Genomic DNA, 18,681 nt, shown 5'->3' with positions numbered 1-18,681 from the left:
AACTGACTGCGGAACACTGCGCGTTGCAACGAAGTGTCGGAAACAATAGCGGTCGCAACGCGTTCTCGGTCCCAGCGTAGGGCACGACCCGCTGAGGCTGTTGAAAAAGAAGCCGCACACGACGGCCCACGGTTGTCACGCCTCTGGCTAGGACCGTGCGACACGCGGGCGCAGAATGGAACGAGCATCGTCGCTTCTAAACATCCACGCAGCCCTTATCTGCAGCCGGCCTGCCCAGTGGCGTAAACGCCGAGTGAGTACGTACGTACGCTGAGCCTGTTTCTCGCACCACACGTAGCCGACCGTGCCAATCGGGGGTGCCGGGGGTGTGCAGGGCAGCCGCACCCTGGCTCATGGAAACCGAGAGGAAAGTGTCGGTGCCGTGGAAAAAAGAAAGGGGTGGGAAGTTGGACAGAGGGCGCCGTTTAAAGAAGTTTCACATACAAACGTGCGTTGAATCCCTGGCACAAGGGCCCATGCCAACCACGCTGCGACTATGCCGCCGGCTTTACAGCGTAAATCTGCGATCGTGCCCGCAATGGGTAATGGGTGGGTACATGCCGGCTGGTCGCATCTCCTCGCACGATTGACACTCGATCTGGAAGTCCGTTGCCCCAAGGCATCCAGGCTACCGACGCCCTGCCCCTGTCCCACATCCAGGCTTTCCCCCTCTCACTATGAATAAATGATTATAAATGTTCCCGCTGTCTCTGTGCAACATCTGGGAATGCGGCCGCGTTCAGAGGCCGCCTGAATCCACGTGGAATTGAATCGTATCGGGTAACGCCGCAGCAGGGTGCCACTGTAATTCAAATTCCGATCTGGGGTTGACCCGAAACAGCAGGCCCCCAGGGCTGCTAAAACGCAGAGCACTCTGGGGGAAGTTAACAGTGGTCATGCTACGGATAGGACGGCCCACGCGATGGGAACTTGGAATTTCCACCGCTGGCACTGGGCAATTAACCATTTCCCGTTTCCGATGACGTATATGTGCGTCATCAGCTTTTCTTCCGATTCCGGAATGGAACCAGAATAAAAACTGAAATAAAATGATTTTATCAGTACCGAGCTTCCCACAAGGCCATGCGGAAGGGCGTGTGGCACAGTTTGGCGCCAGCTATCACAGAGTGCGGTCGTGTCGCTACAGTTCTCTGCGGTGAGTACAACGCCTTTAAAAACAACGATGCTACTAAGCCTCTCTAAATAAAACTACCGCTGAACCGCTTGCGAGTTCTGAGTTTCAGCAGTGAACGGGACCACCCCCGCCCTGCAAGGTGCAGAACGTCTCTTGGAGCGGGAAACCCTGAACGGAGAAGCGACGCGAATGCCGCTCTCCTGCTGGTGCGGGCACACGCCGTGACGCTTGACCGCTCCGATTGCGTTGCTAGGCAAGCGTGTACATCTGCGTGCGATCCACCGACATCCCCTCCACGTCACCGGATTACGGACGCACGTGAGCTCCACCCACCCAAGATATAAACCACGGGGCAACAATCGCCTCCGTTGTACGTCCTAAGCTGGCGATGGAAATTCCACATTCCCATGGTGGTGGCCAATTTCCCTAGTGGGTGACCGCCATGCACTGGGAATGCAACACGTTAAAATGCTTAGTTTGGTGGTGCAGTCAATCGCGTGTTAATACCACAGTGATGACGAAAATTTAATTAACCTGTACGTTATTTGCCCCCGTTAGCCGAGGTTATCCACAATGGCCTTACACGTCCCACATTGTTATCAAGTGATTTATTTATCATGACTATATAAGCAGAATGTCGAATACATACTGTGTGTACAGTAGCCCTGGTAACGCGACCGTCATGGTCCACAACGTCATTCCCCGTACGGGAATATAAACCGAATAAGGTTAGAATCTCATTTTGAGATCCTTATGCTGTACACAAATAAGTATTAATGAATAAATAAATACATTTACAAGCTAATGAGCACTGTTGATGGGTCAAGCAAATGTGTGTATACTAGGAGGTGTTTTGTAAAAACCAATTACGCGATTCGGAGGATTTAATTTGATTATGTCTGTGACAACATCAAAGCGTGGACAGCAGTGAGGTTGACTGAGGTGGTGTGGGATCACAGGGGAGTGGGTTGAGATTGGGGAGGCCTTCATCCAGCAGTGGATATCTCTGGGCTGGCGGTGATATTAGACCCGGCTGAGGCTGATTCAATGTAAACACACAATATTGTCCTGTCCTGAGCACAGCAGCCGAATGTGACATTTCACGGAGAGGTGGGAGAAATGTTCTGAGCCAGGCCAAAATGTGTTTGCCATTGTAAAATTTTGGCCGCCAGTGTTCACAATCTAAAAAACGAAAGTTAACTTCTGATTCGCGGAGGAAAAAAATAACAACTTTGCTATGTCGGCTCTACTGCGCTCAAATGCACAGCCGATGCCCCCCCCCCCCCCACACTTTGTATTGAAACCGTGATTTAATGAAGTCGGATTTCATGCAGTGTGTGCGCGCTCGCTCGCGCGAGAATTATGCAGAATACCAGAGGGATACAAAATAAATAATCCGTAATGTTTAAAAGTTTTGGGCAGCGTATTGGGTCAGTGGCATGTGAAATTGCTTAACACCACCGACTGCATTTGTCACAGGGATGGAGGCAGGGCCCGACGTCTATCGCCGCGTTAGGGCAACCTTTGAACGCCTTTCTCATTTATGCGCAAATCTGCCTCTCCGTACGGTGGCAAGACTCGCGGGCGACCAGAGTGAATTAAAGCTCATCGCAGGTGACAACGTCGAAGCTGAATTGAGTCGCCCAATGGAGCGAAATTTTAAAAACCCGCAATGATTGCAGCTTACCGCAGTGCAGCATGAGAAGTAGATGTGTTTTCGCAGAAAAGAAAAGGAAGACGCACGCCGACTGATTCCTTCATTCGTAGCCGCGTCGCACGTTCGGTAGCTTCGCGTGTTACGTGAATGACGAGGACGGTGAGGGAGAGTTGATAACAACGCATGCATAATTCACTTGTCTTGTTTTTGGAAAGCTAATTAGGCACTGCGTTGGACGTTAGCCCAAACGACATTCATTTCGCGAGCATTTGAACACGACTCGCGAAAACAAACATGGTTGTGGTTCTTGTTCACAGCGGAACTTTTCCCAGTTGGCCCCATGCTTGACAACAAATCTGCTCACGACGATTATTCATGAGGCAATCGATGTCACACTTTACTTCTGTCAATTACTGTGGGAAAGCAACAGGGTGATGTGTTTTGCTTAGCAACAAAACAAGATGCACACACGATCTCGATTTGTTTATGTAAACTGTCTATTGTATTGGTAACGGCGCAGCCGTGCAACTGCGTGTTAATGCCACTGCTGACCCAAGGGTGACCCACTATAGTTTGGCCCTGCTGATGTAACTCAGTTTAGTCGAAATAAGTCAAGGGCTTGCAAAGTTTAATGCTGATCCAAAATACCGATTGATCAGATGCTATGTCATTCTTATGAAATGCTGTTTCATATCAAACACCTTAACTTGCTTGTATATGTGCCCTCTCTCTCCATTCACCCTGGCTTGCAGACTCACTCGAGTGCCCTGGCTATACCGGAGTCAATTAATTATTAATTAATCGTCCCACTTTCAGTTTCATCGCAAAATGTCTCATCTGCAATCCCGAGCATGAGTCACGTTCCCAATCCTAGCGTGTGGGTGCGTGCGCGCGTGTGTGTGTGGGGAGCGGGACGATTAGCGCTGCGCTGCGCTACTAACCTGGTGGCCCGAGTTCGATTCCCCCTCACGGCCAACACCAGTGAGGATTGTCTGAATCGATTCCGGGGCCTCCCCTAGGTCGACTCAACCTCAAATAACGTTATCGTTCATGCAAATTGCAGACTACCACTAATGATATCCAAGCTCTGCGGTCCTAGACATTCTCTCCAGAGTAGTGTGCCCATCCAAGCAATGTCCCCCTGAGATCTGATGTGACTGGGTGCCTTATCGGTGATTTGGTCCCAGGAAATATAAAGATGATCACTTCAGAGAATCCTGCTTTGGATGTTTGGCCACTTTTTATTGTAAGAATGGAGATCAGAGTACATCTGGAAGAAGAAGAAGAATAAAAAACCATCGAAATGAGATGATGCTCAAATGCCACACAACCAGCCTGGCCACGTCCTACTTTCTGGACTGCCCCATTCTGACACCTCTGCCAGGCAGGTGTCTCGTGGAACTTGATGGGTCCATACTTTCGCGATCCACCTACCTCCAACCGTACCTCCGAGTCTCTGCGATTTCAAGATAACGCCACCACGCTGTCATGCGTCGACTTCAAAAGCACCGGCTGGCCAAGGCACCCGTTTTGTACGGCGACTAAAATCTGCAGGCAACTTTCCGATGACGTCGGCACGCGGAGAGTTAAATTGTAATGGGCCCTATTGTGGCCACACAATCAACAGACGATTAGCTCGTGTGCTAGCGGCCCTGTAGGGCACCGATGTGCGGCAGAGGCCAGATCGGAGCCAGCAAAGCCGGCCGCGGCAAGCCAATCCGCTACCCAGGACAATGCACCAGCAGTACCAGCGCAATCTGCCAATGAAACTTATCTGATCACGGCTGCGGTTTAGCACCTGCATCGGTGTGCAGGTTCTGCGAGGCAAATGCCGCAAGTCAAGGTTGTGAGTAACTAGCCGAGTCTACCAACAGTCAACAACAACAAAATAATGTACATCCAGTTGTTATTTTACTGCTGGATGAAGGCCTCGCTACACGGTGGGAGTCGTGGGGGTTGTTGGGAGCGTACTTCACCACGCCGCTCGGTGAGGGCCAGGACCAGTTCGGTTTTCACTCGATCCTGACTTGAGCACTGGCTGGCAATCGGAAGTCAGGAGGGCCCGGTTCATCATGCCGTGCTAATAATATTGACATCCAAATAATGTTCATAATACGGGTTTTATTTGGGTTAGATCGGGTAAAATATAACCGCGTCGTTAACCCACGACCACTCGACACAACCGATGAGTAAGGGTTGTCACGTAAACGAAACACGCCAACTCGTTACTTCAGGTACAGCGGCGTGTTGCTTCATCAGCGAAACGTGACGGCACTCAAACTGTAAATGTCGTGGGTTTACTCTCCAACACAGCTCCCGATCGAAAAATGCGTCCGATTCGTGAAATAACCACGCGTAAAAAATTGTGATTATCATCATTATGAGTGTTGATAATGTCTGGAAATAATGGGCGGTGCTGGTGTGTCTCTGTGTGTGTGTGCGTACGTGTGCCACTGAATACATCAAGCCATGCGCAGGCACCATGGTGATGTCACCACCACTTACCAGTGGAGCGTGACAGCTGCTATCGTGCCGTACACGCATTCAAGTGCATGTGTGTGTGTCTGTATGCGTGTGTCTTTGTGTGTGTATGTGTGTGTATGTGCATGTGTGTATGTCTGTGTGTGTGTGTCTGTGTGTCTGTGTGTTGTGGGGAGCAGTAGTGTCGCGGTTTAGCGCGCTGCGCTATGAACCTGGCGACCCCAGTACGATTCCCGCTCTCGGCCAACACCGGTGACGATTATCTGAACCGGTCCTGGGCCTCCCCTAGGTCGACTCAGCCTCAAATGAGTACCTGGTGAGGTGAGTAAACATCGCCACTGGGGAGACAAAGGCGGTCGGGCGTGGTGCTGGCCACCCACCCGCTCGTGTACCGTGCCGGCCTTCATAGGTGCTCGCTAACAGCACTTGCTCCAACTGTCTGTTAAGGCTATACGGGGGACCTTTGTCTTTGTCTTCGTATGTGTGCTCGGTATAGAAACCACGAGATTGAAACGAGAGCAAAGTTAATGCTTGAGAAACTATTTTGTTGCAAATGCACGGACTCACTAAATCCACAATGCAGGCAGTAACATCTTAAAATCACATTACAGCCACAAACATCGTACATCTTCCAGACGTTTGTTGTAAATTCACTTCGGTTCCCATGTCGCTGTAAACATCTTGTCATAATTTTGGTTGGATTTAAATTGGAAAAGTTGTAACCGACAGAAGAGTAGAAAGGTGGTGATAAGTGACACGAAACACGGAAATAACCAAAACACCGCCAGGGAGGGAGGCAGGGAGCGTGGGCGGGAGGGGGAAGGACACATTCTCAAAAGTAGGCTGAAATCGACTCGACTTTGGTGTCCCAAAAGCATACTTGCGAACTAGAAAAACCAAGTGCAAGCACCATTATTTGTGACCGTATAATCGTTTTTCGCTCTCGCAGGCAAGTTTCCAGCTTGGAGATGAAGCCATGCGCCATTTAAATGACTTGCCGATTCATTGTATCTCAGAGTGTCTCTGCTGGGGACGAGCATCTTAAAATAAACCATTTTGTTATTTTACCAAGTAAGACCCACTCTGCTATGTAGCTCTTTTTCAGAAGCGACCTGGCCACAAATGATAGCTCAACAAAGTGGTTTATTGCGTGAAAATTTCTAGCAGCGAAGTAATATGAACGCACATTGATTCTAAATGTGGAGGGAAAAGCCAGAAAACCCGGAGAAAAATACACGTGACCGTGGGGAGAGAGAGAGAGACACGCAAATTCCAAATATCCAGGCATCAGGGTCGAGATTGAACCCACGCCGTACCGTATACCAGGCACATTAGCTTGCCACCGTGACGAGATCTTACTTTGTATTAAAGCGGCGATGTCAACATCACGCCTTAATAAGCCAACGCGACTTTTGAAAAACTGTGGTGTCACACGCGTGGCAAAGGCGCTTGGCTTTTATCGTAACACAACGGAGAAGACAAAAAAAACACAACTGCTTGGATATTGTGTCAAAACAAAGAAGGCAACGGAACGAACACAAATGTCGGAAGCCAACGTTGTGCCTCTTTTGTTCGGGAAATTTAAAATGAAATCCGGAAAACGTTGGCTGGGATCAAGGGCGGTTGAATGGCACGGTGGCGCAAGCGTGCCCGCCCCTGAGCCAGCTTGCAGGGGATTACAGCGGTTCGAATCACACCTGCGTGCAGGTGCAGTACTGTGTCGCATTAGCAGATGCTGCCCGCTTGAATGAACTTGTTACGAGACCAAGGTGGCGGCGGTTCCGAATCACAATCGAGTCGCGTCCTGATTTGCCGTTTTAAACGCGTGCACGAGACAGTCAGTGTGCGGGGCTACGCGTTGGCCTGTGCAGAGATGGAACAGCCAGTCGGCTATTGATCCGCGTGGAGTTTCTGGAGTGTTATGCCCTCGCTTTCAATGGGTCTTTCTTCTACGCGTACAACACTCAGAAGGAGATTGGCTAAACATCTCTATGAAGACTATTAATGATGAACAGATGCTTTCCTGGATAAATAATAAATTTGTTTTCTTAAAAAAATGTTTTTATAATACCCAGCAAATTTGCATAAATTGCAATAAAACGCTCACATATTAAAGTGAGACTCCAATGAAAATACCACAGTCAAAGTAAATTCAACAAATTCGAAGAGGTACTGTTTAAATATATTAATTTAGGTAATTTTTTTTTACATCAATTAAAATTAATGCTTGAGCAACCGTTTTAATAAAAACAATACTCAGCAACAGTTCTATATTAAAATACAAAACCTTTGTAAAAACATGATATAAAAGTAATCTGAAATCACAAAACACTTCACAACGCTGCAACCGAGGCAGCCATTAGCTAATGGAAAATGAATGCGTCCCTCGTTCCCAGGGCGCTACTTACGCTGCACCATTTAAAGTAATGGCTCTTCGCTCGCATTTTCATTACGGGAAAACCACGAGTTGCCACGTGACGTGCCACGTGCCCGACACGACTCCGCTGCTACTGCCCGCGCACTTCCCGGCGGGGCCCCAGAGGGTCGCGCAAGACTGCTGCAGGAGGGGATCCCTTCTTCTTCCATGGTAAGCTGGACTCCCGTGGTGAACTGGACTCAAGTGGTGAACTGGACTTCCGTGGAAAACTGGACTCCCATGGTAAATTGGATTCTCATGGTAAATTGGACTCACATGGTAAACTGGACTCCCTTGCTGAACTGGACTCCCATGGAAAATTGGACTCCCATGGTAAACTGGACTCCCATGGTAAACTGGACTCTCTTGGCTGAACTGGACTCCCATGGTAAAGTGGACTGGTTGATGCGCTGCGCTGTGAACATGGAGACCAAATCTCGATTGCTGCTCAGGACCCGTGTACCAGTCGCGAGTGACACCTGAACTGGTCTGGGCGGCCCCCTTACAACGACCCGCACCGGCGCGGCATGGGAAGGCCTTCGACCAGCAGTGCATTGACAAAGGGGCTGTAAATGGTTATTACTACTAGTAGGTGCACGGTGATAGTTGCATGCAAATGAATGACGGTGTAGAAGACCACACGGCGCTTAAACTAATTCTGTGCAATGGCCCTACCACACAGGGTGCCAGGAAACACGCTGCAACCCTCCAGCGAGACGGTAATTATGGCCACTGTGTTTTCTCCTCCTTCATTATCCGTTGCTACGTAACCGTTAATTGGTGCTCGCTGCGCGGCGAGGATGCGTTGGGGGGAAAGGAGGGGTGGGACGGCGGGTTGTGCTGCTACGGGGGCTCCGTCAGAAGCAAACGAGGCGCAGCAGAGAAAGGCAACGCGACGGCAAACAGCGCGCACTGATGGCACACGGCACAGCGCGCGCTGATGGCACAGGGCACAGCGCGCACTGATGGCACACGGCACAGCGCGCGCTGATGGCACAGGGCACAGCGCGCACTGATGGCACACGGCACAGCGCGCAATGATGGCACACGGCACAGCGCGCGCTGATGGCACAGGGCACAGCGCGCACTGATGGCACACGGCACAGCGCGCACACTGCGGCGACCGTCTGAGAGTCGTGCGTAGCCTGCGACGCGCTCTTCCATTCGTTCTCATTTCTGTACAAATACCCACCGCTGGTTATATCGGCGATGAGTTTCCTTTTTTTGTTATTTTCGGGTGCGCAAATATTTCCCGGGGGTTGCCAACCCGGACGTAGGCCCCGGTTGAAACAAAGCCCGGCCCCACGTCCGACCGCCTTTGTATCCCCGGTGGTGCCGTCAGTGGCAAAGTAAGCAGCGGCTAGTAGGGCTCCACGCAACTCAAGGCCCTCTCGGATTCAAGAGAGAAATGTAAAAAGAAACCCGCTAACACAAATGCCACTAAGATATCATCACCTTGAGCTCAGATCCTTATAACAAAAATAATAACAACTCATCATTCGATTAACACTGCCAAAATAATTTATCCTGGAAAGTAGTCTGTTCACTTAATTATTTCACACAACCGTGATATAATTAATTTAAGCAGATTGTCCAGCACAGAATGTTTGGAGTCAAGTGACTCGTAGGAAAGTAATTTTTGCTAAGGGTACCCAATGGGCTATCACCACCGCTGGCTTCGTGAACTCGTCTGGCGTGCACTGTTTGTAGTAACTCCTCGTTCTCCTGCACTCTCCCCAAAGTCTAAATCTCCACTGATGGCCCTTAATGGGCTTAGGACCACTCCACATCCATTGCGCTGGCCTACTCACATTCAGAGCCAACAACAACAACCACCACCACCACAGCAACTGCAGCAACCACCACTACAGCAGAAGAAACAACAGCAACAACAACCATCACCACAGCAGAAACAACAACAGCAGCAGCAACAACCATCACCACCACAGCAGCAACAACAACCACCACAGCAGTCACAACTACCACCACCACCGCAACAGCAGCAACAACAACAACCACCACTACCACAGCAGCAGCAGCAACAACATCATCAAGCAAGCAGCTCCGCTCCATACCTGGCAGGCGTTGTAGAGCAGCTGGTGCTCAAACTTCTTGATGCCCAGGATGTTCTGGAACATCTCGTACAGCTGCTCCTTGCTGAGGATGAGCTCCGAGGCGGCGCTGGCAGCGATGCGGCTCGGCTGCTTGCGCGAGTCCTCCTCGCCGCGGTAGATGGAGTCGAACTTGGCCATCCAGGAGCTGAGCACCGTCTCCTTGCTCAGCCCGTCGATCTCGGGCAGGCTGCGCACCCGCTTCTCGATGTGCTTCTTGAAGACGTCGCGGAAGTCGTTGGCCGAGCAGCCACCGCCCTGCACCATGCGTGTGACGCGCTCGCTCTTGAGGAACACCTGGAGGAGACGGTGTGGGGGGGGGGGGGAGACGGGGAAGGAGTTCCTGTCAGCGGCTGCGGCGGTTCCGTGGCACTCGAGACCGGTCACCACAACAGCAGTGGTAGATCCCAAGCGAGGCCCGCGTGTGTACATTATGTGTGTACGTTGAAATTATTTCGCGCCGTACGTAGCCGACCCAGCTTATCGGAGGTGCGGGGGAAGGACAACAAACTAAAAGCAGTTCTGAAGAAATTGGTTTTCATTCTAGATGATTTTAAAGTCCATAGCTCCAGTGCCTTCCTAAGATCAGAAGGAAGAGCGTTCCAGACGGCCGCAGAAATGCTTCTGCAAGCGCCGTGCAATGGAGGTGATCGGCTCCCACCCCCGCCACCTTGACACCAAAAAAAATTGGTATTTTATTGATGTTTACCAGAGAGCGTATAATACAGGGCCCTAATTAAAATGCTTTCAATCAATGCGTGTTACCCACAAAGACTCGTTGATCAGACTGTATGGACTCTGACAAAGAAAAGGCAACACAAGATGAAAGGTGCACAAAGAGGAACGGAGCGATGCGTACTGGGATTACGCCGAGAGACGGAGGAAACACATGGAAGAAGGAACAAATGCAAATAGCAGACATCGGATCGACTGTTTAGGAAATAAATTTGGCTTTGGCAGGACACATCACTGCAACGGATGGTGGCTGATGGTCAAGACTGGTCCTGCAATGGCATTCCGTATAAACTGCAGTCGCTTCACAGCAGGGGGCGATGCTGCTAAGTGGTTTTTACCCATTTAGGTCATTTGCAAGTACAGTCATTTTCAGATTTGCGCCATCACGCCGGCACACGCGGCCTACTCGTCTTCAAATAACGTCTGGGGATCTTTAACGTCCACCAGGAAGCAGATAGCGTGCAGTAGATATCGATTAAAACACTCGCAGTGTTAACCAGGGTGGCTGCTGTGCTCGAACATCAAACCGCTGCAGCAAGCGAGAAACGCGCTCCCAATCCGTCGCGTCACAGAGTCTGATTTACAAACCACTTGATGTGGTATGAACAGAACAAAGTGCAAGCGGTTAAAAAGACATCATCCACCTTCGGGTCAAGTTCGTCTCTTTGAAACGCTCCCTGGAAATGAATTGCGGGCAAAGCTAACCTGTGGGGGGGAGGGGGGGGTCCATGATATAAGCGGCCCCCAGCAGGAACTCTTCAAGCTGAGCCAACCTCGAAGAGGCACTCGCAGAGCTTTGAAGCCCGTCACAAAAAACCGTCGTACATCACGGAGCGGCGTGCTGCCCACCACCAGTCCTCGTCCACTCACACGGCGCACTTAAAACCCGACGCTCGCACACAGCCCGCACACAGCCCGCACACAGCCCGCACAGTCCCACCGCGTCCCGTGAAGGAGAACGCGCGTATCGATCCAGTCGGAAGGTTGGCTCGGCGCTTGGAGCGAGCGGCTCGCAATCAAAAGTTTGCGAGTTCATATCTCGGGCTGGGGGGGTTCACTCGGCCCATCGTCCTCTCTCCCGGGGGGGGGGGGGGTTTGTTAAAATAACGGCCAGTTTGTGGGGGAAGTCGACAGTGATTGTCCTGTGGATGTACAGACTCGCCCTTCCACCCGCACCTCTCCCGCAAAATGATATCGGCGGTCTCGCAACGAGGCACGCCACGTAACGTCACCGCCTGTCCGCCGCTGAGCTCGTTAAAAATGCTCCCGACGATTGGGAGGACAAAGGCAACAGCGCAGGGCCGACGCGGAGGGGCCAAGGAAAACAAACGCGGCCCGCACCTGGCACTGGGCATCTGTCCTGTCCTAAGCCCTCATTTCAAAGACGGATAATTATTCGTCCGGAACCTGAACATCGGTCAAGATAAACACTGAAGGAAATAAACAACTGTAAAACCCAATACTAATGTAAGCAGCTGGCCCAGTGTAATGAATGGCCGCTAATCCTTGAGGAGTTAATGGCAACAACTGTGCCATTTTGAATCCATTTTGAGTTGCGCGTGAAATTGATTTTGAGCACAATTGCTCCAAATTAATAGACAATAAATGTAACCCAACTGGTAATTGCGTTCCGTGAATTGACCGGTTATTTCATTGCTGCCTCGTATTTTTTTAAGGGAGTTGATTGGCCTCGCATTTGCGATGCCCAGGAAATATTGTCCGCCCGTGAGTCCGTCCCATCCGCGTAAACTCCCCTTGTGTTCATGAATACTACGCAACTTCCAAACCGATCGCTGCCGAACTCACCGTACGGCTCACTGGTGCCCATGCCCTCATTCGTGTAGCCTTTAGGCGGGATTGACAACAACATACTTTAAAAAAAGCATTTCTGATTTGAGAACCGCGTCAGGAGCAGCATCGTAGTGTATTGCTGTGATGTTTCCTTCGCATTTGTGGATCGGGCATTGCGTCGTGATACGTTGTACGGTCTGTTCTGGATGACCACAGTCGCACTTTCAAATGAGCAGTCACGGAACCAATGCCTCGTCGGTGACCCTCAGCTCCCGCCAGCCTGGGTTTGATCTTTGGCCGGGCTCTGCTCAACAGAGTTCCGACCCGGCCAAGGTCTCCTCCGTGCAGCAAAGCCTGCACAGGTGGGAGCTCGCGCGACAGCCAGAACTGTAGTTGTGGTGCAAAGGCAGACGATGACGTCCCGCGTTGACGACTGTGGCCGCGAACCAAAACTAAACTAAATTATTTTTGTTTTACCAGGTTAGGTCCACTGAGCTGTAGAGCTCTTTTTCGGAAGCAACTCTGGCTAGAAATGATAGGTCAACGAAGTGGCTTATCGCGTGGAAATTTATAACAGCTACATACTCGAAATGCATGTTTCCAAACGTGGAGGGAAAAACAGGAGGATCCGGAGAAAAACCCATACGACCACGGGGAGAGAGACATGCAAACTCCAAATATACAGCAGGCATCGTCAGGGTCAGAATCGAACCCACGACCTCCTGCATACCAGGCGAGGTAGATTAACATCTGGTCACCATGGCACACCAAGCTTAACTGTGTGAAGCCGAAATGATCCCGGCTTGTCAGCTTGTTAAAAAGTTTTTTCCCATCGTAATGGTTCACTGGAGTTGCAAACACAATGTGTACAAGTTGCATGAAAGTTTGGATGAAGTACATTATGCACCCAACGAGTAAACGCGGTTCACCACTGGTGCACATTTTCTGCATGACCATTAAGAAATGCATCTCATCAAAAAAAGTAATAGTGACTGATCTATACTTAAAGTGAGTTCTTGTCCACGAGATCAGACAATTAGCAAATCGATCCGTTTATTAACGCTGAGAAGCTTTCAGGATCCAATTTCCCTTAAGTAAAGGGAAACTTGGTATTCTACAGATGTTTTAAATGCCTTTATCTTGACTTGGTCGCAAGTATAGGTTTCAAATGTTCCGGTGTGGCCAATGGCACCAGCTCATAATGGACAGCTGTTGCAAACGCAGACAAAATGTGTTTAACAGACAGATAACAAATACCCCCCTCCCCCCTTTCTCCATCGTTCATGATTAAAGGCAAATCAAGAACATTAATTTTCGTCTCGTTAGCATCGTCCCGTTTGTATTGTTGATAACTATTCCCTTCTTTGTGCAGCCTCATTTGCCCCATTGTTCTAATTTAACGTGAGTGAACAACTTTTTTGTATTAATTGTAAATCATCGATTCTCACAAGCACGCTTTAAAACACGTCACTGAGATCATGAGAATCGTGTTTACCGATGAATCGCCAAATCATTACATGCTACATTTTGTATGTTGTACACTTTATAGCAGAGGGTGAGCTTGGTAATGCCAGATAGCGCTGCATTATATGCTTGGCCAAACATTCCAATGTAGGACCACAGAAATTGGATATTTGTGGGCACAATGCTGGCTGCGTTTCCGCCTGTGTGTAGTTCGCAACGCCTCTGTTGCTAAAAGAGCGCGCGTTACTAATTCCGCAGCGTTTGAGATGCAATTTTGCACGAACGATGCGACGTAAAATAACAATCATTTATATTATTATCAACGCAACTCTTTTTTGACGTTACAGCCACAGAGTTTTGTTAACCTGAATTTTTTTCTCGCATAAATGAGTTCAACAACAAAAAACGTTGCGCAAATGTAACTTTGACCTCATCATTGGGGTCAAACACAGGATGACCCTGTGGTGGTGTTCCTTCAAGTCTCTGCTGAAAGACATTGCCAGTGGGGCAGAATCAGTGCATTATGTACTCAAGAAATCACGTGGCCACTGAGCCGAAAACATTTAGGTCAACTGTTGACTGATAAACCTTTTTTCCCTGGCTCATATATTTATACTGTACGAGTAAAATAATAGTAAGACAGCTCAACGGATGGATTCTGTTCAAGGCAAGTATTGGCAATGAGCTCCGGTACCGGCTCAGCTGAGTGCAAGGAGAAACGCGTCGGACTCCCATGAAAAGCGCGCATCTTTAAATTTATTGTCTGAAAACATCGTCATGAGTAGAGGATAACAGAGCTTGGGCAATTGCTGCGTGCGGGCTCGTCGCGTGGCTGCCTTCCACCCACGTCTGTGGCTCCTCGCGCCTCTTGAGAGTGAGCGAATAGCGGTGCGGCGCGTTGCAAGCCGAAGTCAAAATAATAACATATCACAGAATCGAGCTGTTGCAATTAATACCGAATCAAATCACCACGAGTTGGATAACACGAACAGTCGGCCCACTCCTCCCTCCCCCACGGCTCGCAGGGCTGAGATCTCTGCGTATGGCCGCGTTGGCTACAAAACCTTCCACTTGTTTTGTAGCCCCGCGACAATTGGGCGCAGCTTGGGAGCCAATTATTTCCTGGTGGTGAAGGCAGAGAATTCGGCACGAGCAACGCTGATAAAAGTGCGCTCTCGAGTGCGAGGTGAGCGGAGGGAGGCAGAGGGAGGGGGGGGGTCGACATCGCAGACACCGTTCTTAGAAAACGCATGCTTATCAAATGATGAGACGTTTATTTATTTCATTTTTATATCTTTCAGTCGGCACGGGCCGGGCTACGCGTCGCCAGCAGGGGAGACAGACGGCGGCAGGGTGCTCGAGAATGATTTAGCGAGCGGCAGCCAAGGGAGGAAAGGGAGGTGGTGCCCCCCCCCGCCCCCCCGGGGAGGGCATCCAACGAGGAGATGGAGAAATGAAGCCGGCCTGTGTCTAGGTGCCAGCTTGGTTGTTGTTGTTGTTGTTTACGTAGTGGGATTGTTACGTCGCGACGGCTTGGAGAGAGGCTTTCCCATCCAGCAGCGGATTGATCATGGCTGCTGATAGTTCATGAACGCCCACACTTGGTATCAAGCGGGAGTTGTAACGGTGGATCGAGTCGTCGATGACCAGTGAATAATAAGCTCAATATATACACAGCATAGTTGTTCGAATCACACGCGTGTGCATCAATGTTTGTCGGGTCATACACGTTGCACAGAAGCTCCAAGTGACCTCTGCAGTCACTAGAGGCTGCTGCATTCACCACAATAAAAAAATATCGTCTCTTTAGCCGAAGTGTGACCCCTGTAGCGCAACAATTCAGTCAATGTGGATGATAGAAAATTGTATACCGCAAGCCATTGCCATTGTCGGCTATGGTCGATCCACTGCTAGATGAAGCCCTCCCCCAATCGCCTTCATTTCTCATGGTCATGCGATGAAGAAAAAAATAATCCGTCGGTCCAGCACACACGAGCTGAATTCATGGCTCCATCTCCGTGGTGGGGATCCTCTCGGGCTGGTCGAGTGGCAGCATCAAGACTGCGTCAAGAAAAGTTATGAATATGATGTTCGGCTCTGTCTTAAGCAGCGGGGGCCATGGGGCGGATCGAGAAACTTCCCAAAGGAGGCATCTGAAGCTTTCCTACATTTATCCGACCCTGGCCATTAGCCAAACTTCCCGTGCCGACAGACCGCATGCCAGAGTCTCCACATGGCCGAGAGACACGAGGCATGCATCCGGCGGTGTTGCGCAGCAGCGGCAGGTCAGCTCCTGCTTCACTGGAGTTTTTGATTTAGAAATCCACGGGAGGGCCCCGACACCACTCATCTCTGGCTCCGCCACTGCCGCGGATTTGTTTCCCTGATTGAAATGGAAGCCGTCTTGGTAAAGGTAAAAGTGCAGCCCTGCATGATGATGGTTCGCAATCTTTCCGAGTCCCCCAGACCACCGCCATCCCTCAAAAAAACTTCGCGGACGATCATACGGCAAAAACATTTTTCTCAACTAACACGACTCCACATCGTAAGGTCTGCAACAGCTCGGGCGTACTGCTTCCAATGGCCTTGCGGGCCGCTGCTGTATTTGGCCTACTCCTCCACGCTGAGTGACAAGGACTTTCATTCCGGTTAGCACGGTTGGTAATGTACGATGCCAAGGAAGTTCAACGTACGTACACACAAGATATCTTGACAGGGGCTGGGTAGTAACCCACACTTTACACACCTGCCACGACTCTCATCGAGGCGTACCTGCTGATCTTCCCGGCAGCTGCGTGCACGGCTCGCGGGGCCGCTGTTTGGCCAGCCCTGGCGGATCGTCTCCTCCGACGCCTACCGCAGCGTTAAATAATAACCGGGGGGGAGCTTTAACGAGCGGACCGCGCCATTTGCTGCGCGTGGCCGTGCAAATGAACCTGGAAAACTGTTATTGCAAAGCGTCGGGCGCGTCCCATCACACCACAGTGGTTCTACCGCAAAAAATAAACAGCACACGCGCTTGGCCAGAGATTAATAACATCCCAACTGTAAGGACTGCAGATATAAATAAATCAGGTTTCCTTGCTGCTTAATTTCTAAGGGATCTTGCCATTAGAACATGGATAGGATTTCCTTCATCGGAAGCCAGCCAGCACCGCAAGCCTAAGCATTTATCCAGCGAGCATCATCGATTTGCTGTGGCTGGCATTTTGATGTAATTGATGTAACACGAGGATAGGCTTACACAATCAGCGGAAAAACATTACGCGCGGACACTCCACGAGTCAACATTGTAACGGGGACGGCGCGCTCCCATCGCCCGCTCCACGCTCCAGATCGCAACATTAAGCGATGACGCAATAATAATAATAATCATAGCCGGTGACGTTGAGAATTGACGATGTGAGAATTGCCAACGAAATCACCCCGAATGCACCTCATCTCGGAGGTGAGTAGGGTTTGGTACACCGCTAACCATTTTCAGAACCGATTACCGATTCCATTGCAACGTTTAATAATGAATACACCGATTGGCACCGTTGCGGCAAACCCGCAAACCACACGGCGACCCAAGTCACCGCCTCGCCCAAATGCCCTCTCGCTTCTCAGTTAACGGGCAAAGGCGCAGCCCTGCAATTGCTCGCTCACGCTACTGCTGGCGAAATGCCCTCCACACGTGTTGAAAGAGGCGTGAGTCCCCACGCTTTACCCAACCGCACACAAACTACCGATCGACTGTAGCTGTACCCAATTATACTGCTGGGTGGACAGGCGGGGGGGGGGGGGGGTAAGACATCGCTGAATGGGGGTGCGGGGGAGTCTCCCCCTCTCCGTATGCGTCGTGGGAGCAATTCATTATTGTTTTTTTCACCAGCCAAGGCCCACTGAGCTACATCGCTCTTTATCAGCGCTTCTCCACGCTGATCCGTGCAGTGAAGGCACAGTCGTGGGAGCATAGAAGGTAGAACTATGGATGTTGCCGTACTCCCCAAACCAAGTAGCCCCACAGCCCGATGACAGCCTGTTTGTGCCAGGTGGTCACCCATCCGAGCGATATCCAGCCTCAAACCCTGCTCAGCTTCCAGAGATCCGACGACATTGGGGCTGCTCCCAGGTGATTCTACTCAGAAGCCCGACTCATTTTAACCGCATCAGCAACGAGGACTTCCATTCCTACGAATCAAAGAGTTGACCCGAGCCAGAGATAAGAGGGAGAAACTCGACGGGACGTGGGAATTGTGTTTGTATTGAACTGCGGTGGAATCGCAGCTCAGGGACACGTGGGCTAACGCCACCTGGACCTTCATCGAACAGATGTCTCACGGGGCCCGTCACGATTGTTAAGGACACAGAACCTCCGTTTAACGAATCATCCAAATCACAGTCCGCCTCGCTAAGGCACGGCTCCCCTAAGGGGCTAGAAGTGTCATTTGGGGTTCAAGAAAGGCTAAAGGGTTAAAATAATGGGTCGCGAAAAGTGCTAAGGGGGTCCCCATTACGGCCAAGGTGACATCGCAGCCCATTGGGAGGTTGCTCTTTCTCTGCTGCCCCTCGTACGTACGCACCGATGTTGAACTTCTTTTGCAGTAGCCTCGTGATGAATATAACCTTGAGCCTCAGTGAGGTTCAGCTCGACAGAACCTCTTGAGTCAAACCACTGCTGATAAGAGGGCCCAAAAAACACTCTATTAAAAACCTCTATTATGGATGATAAGAGGGCCTTGCCAAACCGAGTGGGTCATGGGAGTTCTTTGACCACACTTCACCACGCTGGTCAAAGCGGAATAGTGAAGGCAGGGGAGCATAGACGTTGAAGAATATAAGTACAGTACAACAACAGGTTGAGCTGAACTACCCTCGGCTGCCCAGAATGTAGCCTCCGCAGCCTATG

General features: G+C 50.5%; 1 protein-coding gene across 22 annotated transcripts in view; it reads right to left on the bottom strand.

Moving 5' to 3' along the window:
• LOC133351733 (calcium-dependent secretion activator 1-like) overlaps window positions 1-18,681 on the bottom strand; it is a 363,205-nt gene that overhangs the window by 169,907 nt on the left and 174,617 nt on the right. For all 22 annotated transcript variants that reach the window (XM_061567171.1, XM_061567172.1, XM_061567170.1 and 19 more), the window contains exon 4: window positions 9,765-10,097. In XM_061567171.1, coding sequence (XP_061423155.1) covers window positions 9,765-10,097 — 333 coding nt within the window. The remainder of the gene's footprint in view (window positions 1-9,764; window positions 10,098-18,681) is intronic.

The sequence above is a fragment of the Lethenteron reissneri genome, chromosome 38 (genome assembly GCF_015708825.2).
Source record: "Lethenteron reissneri isolate LAM-NWPU_2019-01 chromosome 38, ASM1570882v1, whole genome shotgun sequence".
Classification (NCBI taxonomy): domain Eukaryota; kingdom Metazoa; phylum Chordata; class Hyperoartia; order Petromyzontiformes; family Petromyzontidae; genus Lethenteron; species Lethenteron reissneri.
This window is presented reverse-complemented; position numbering and strand designations above follow the sequence as displayed.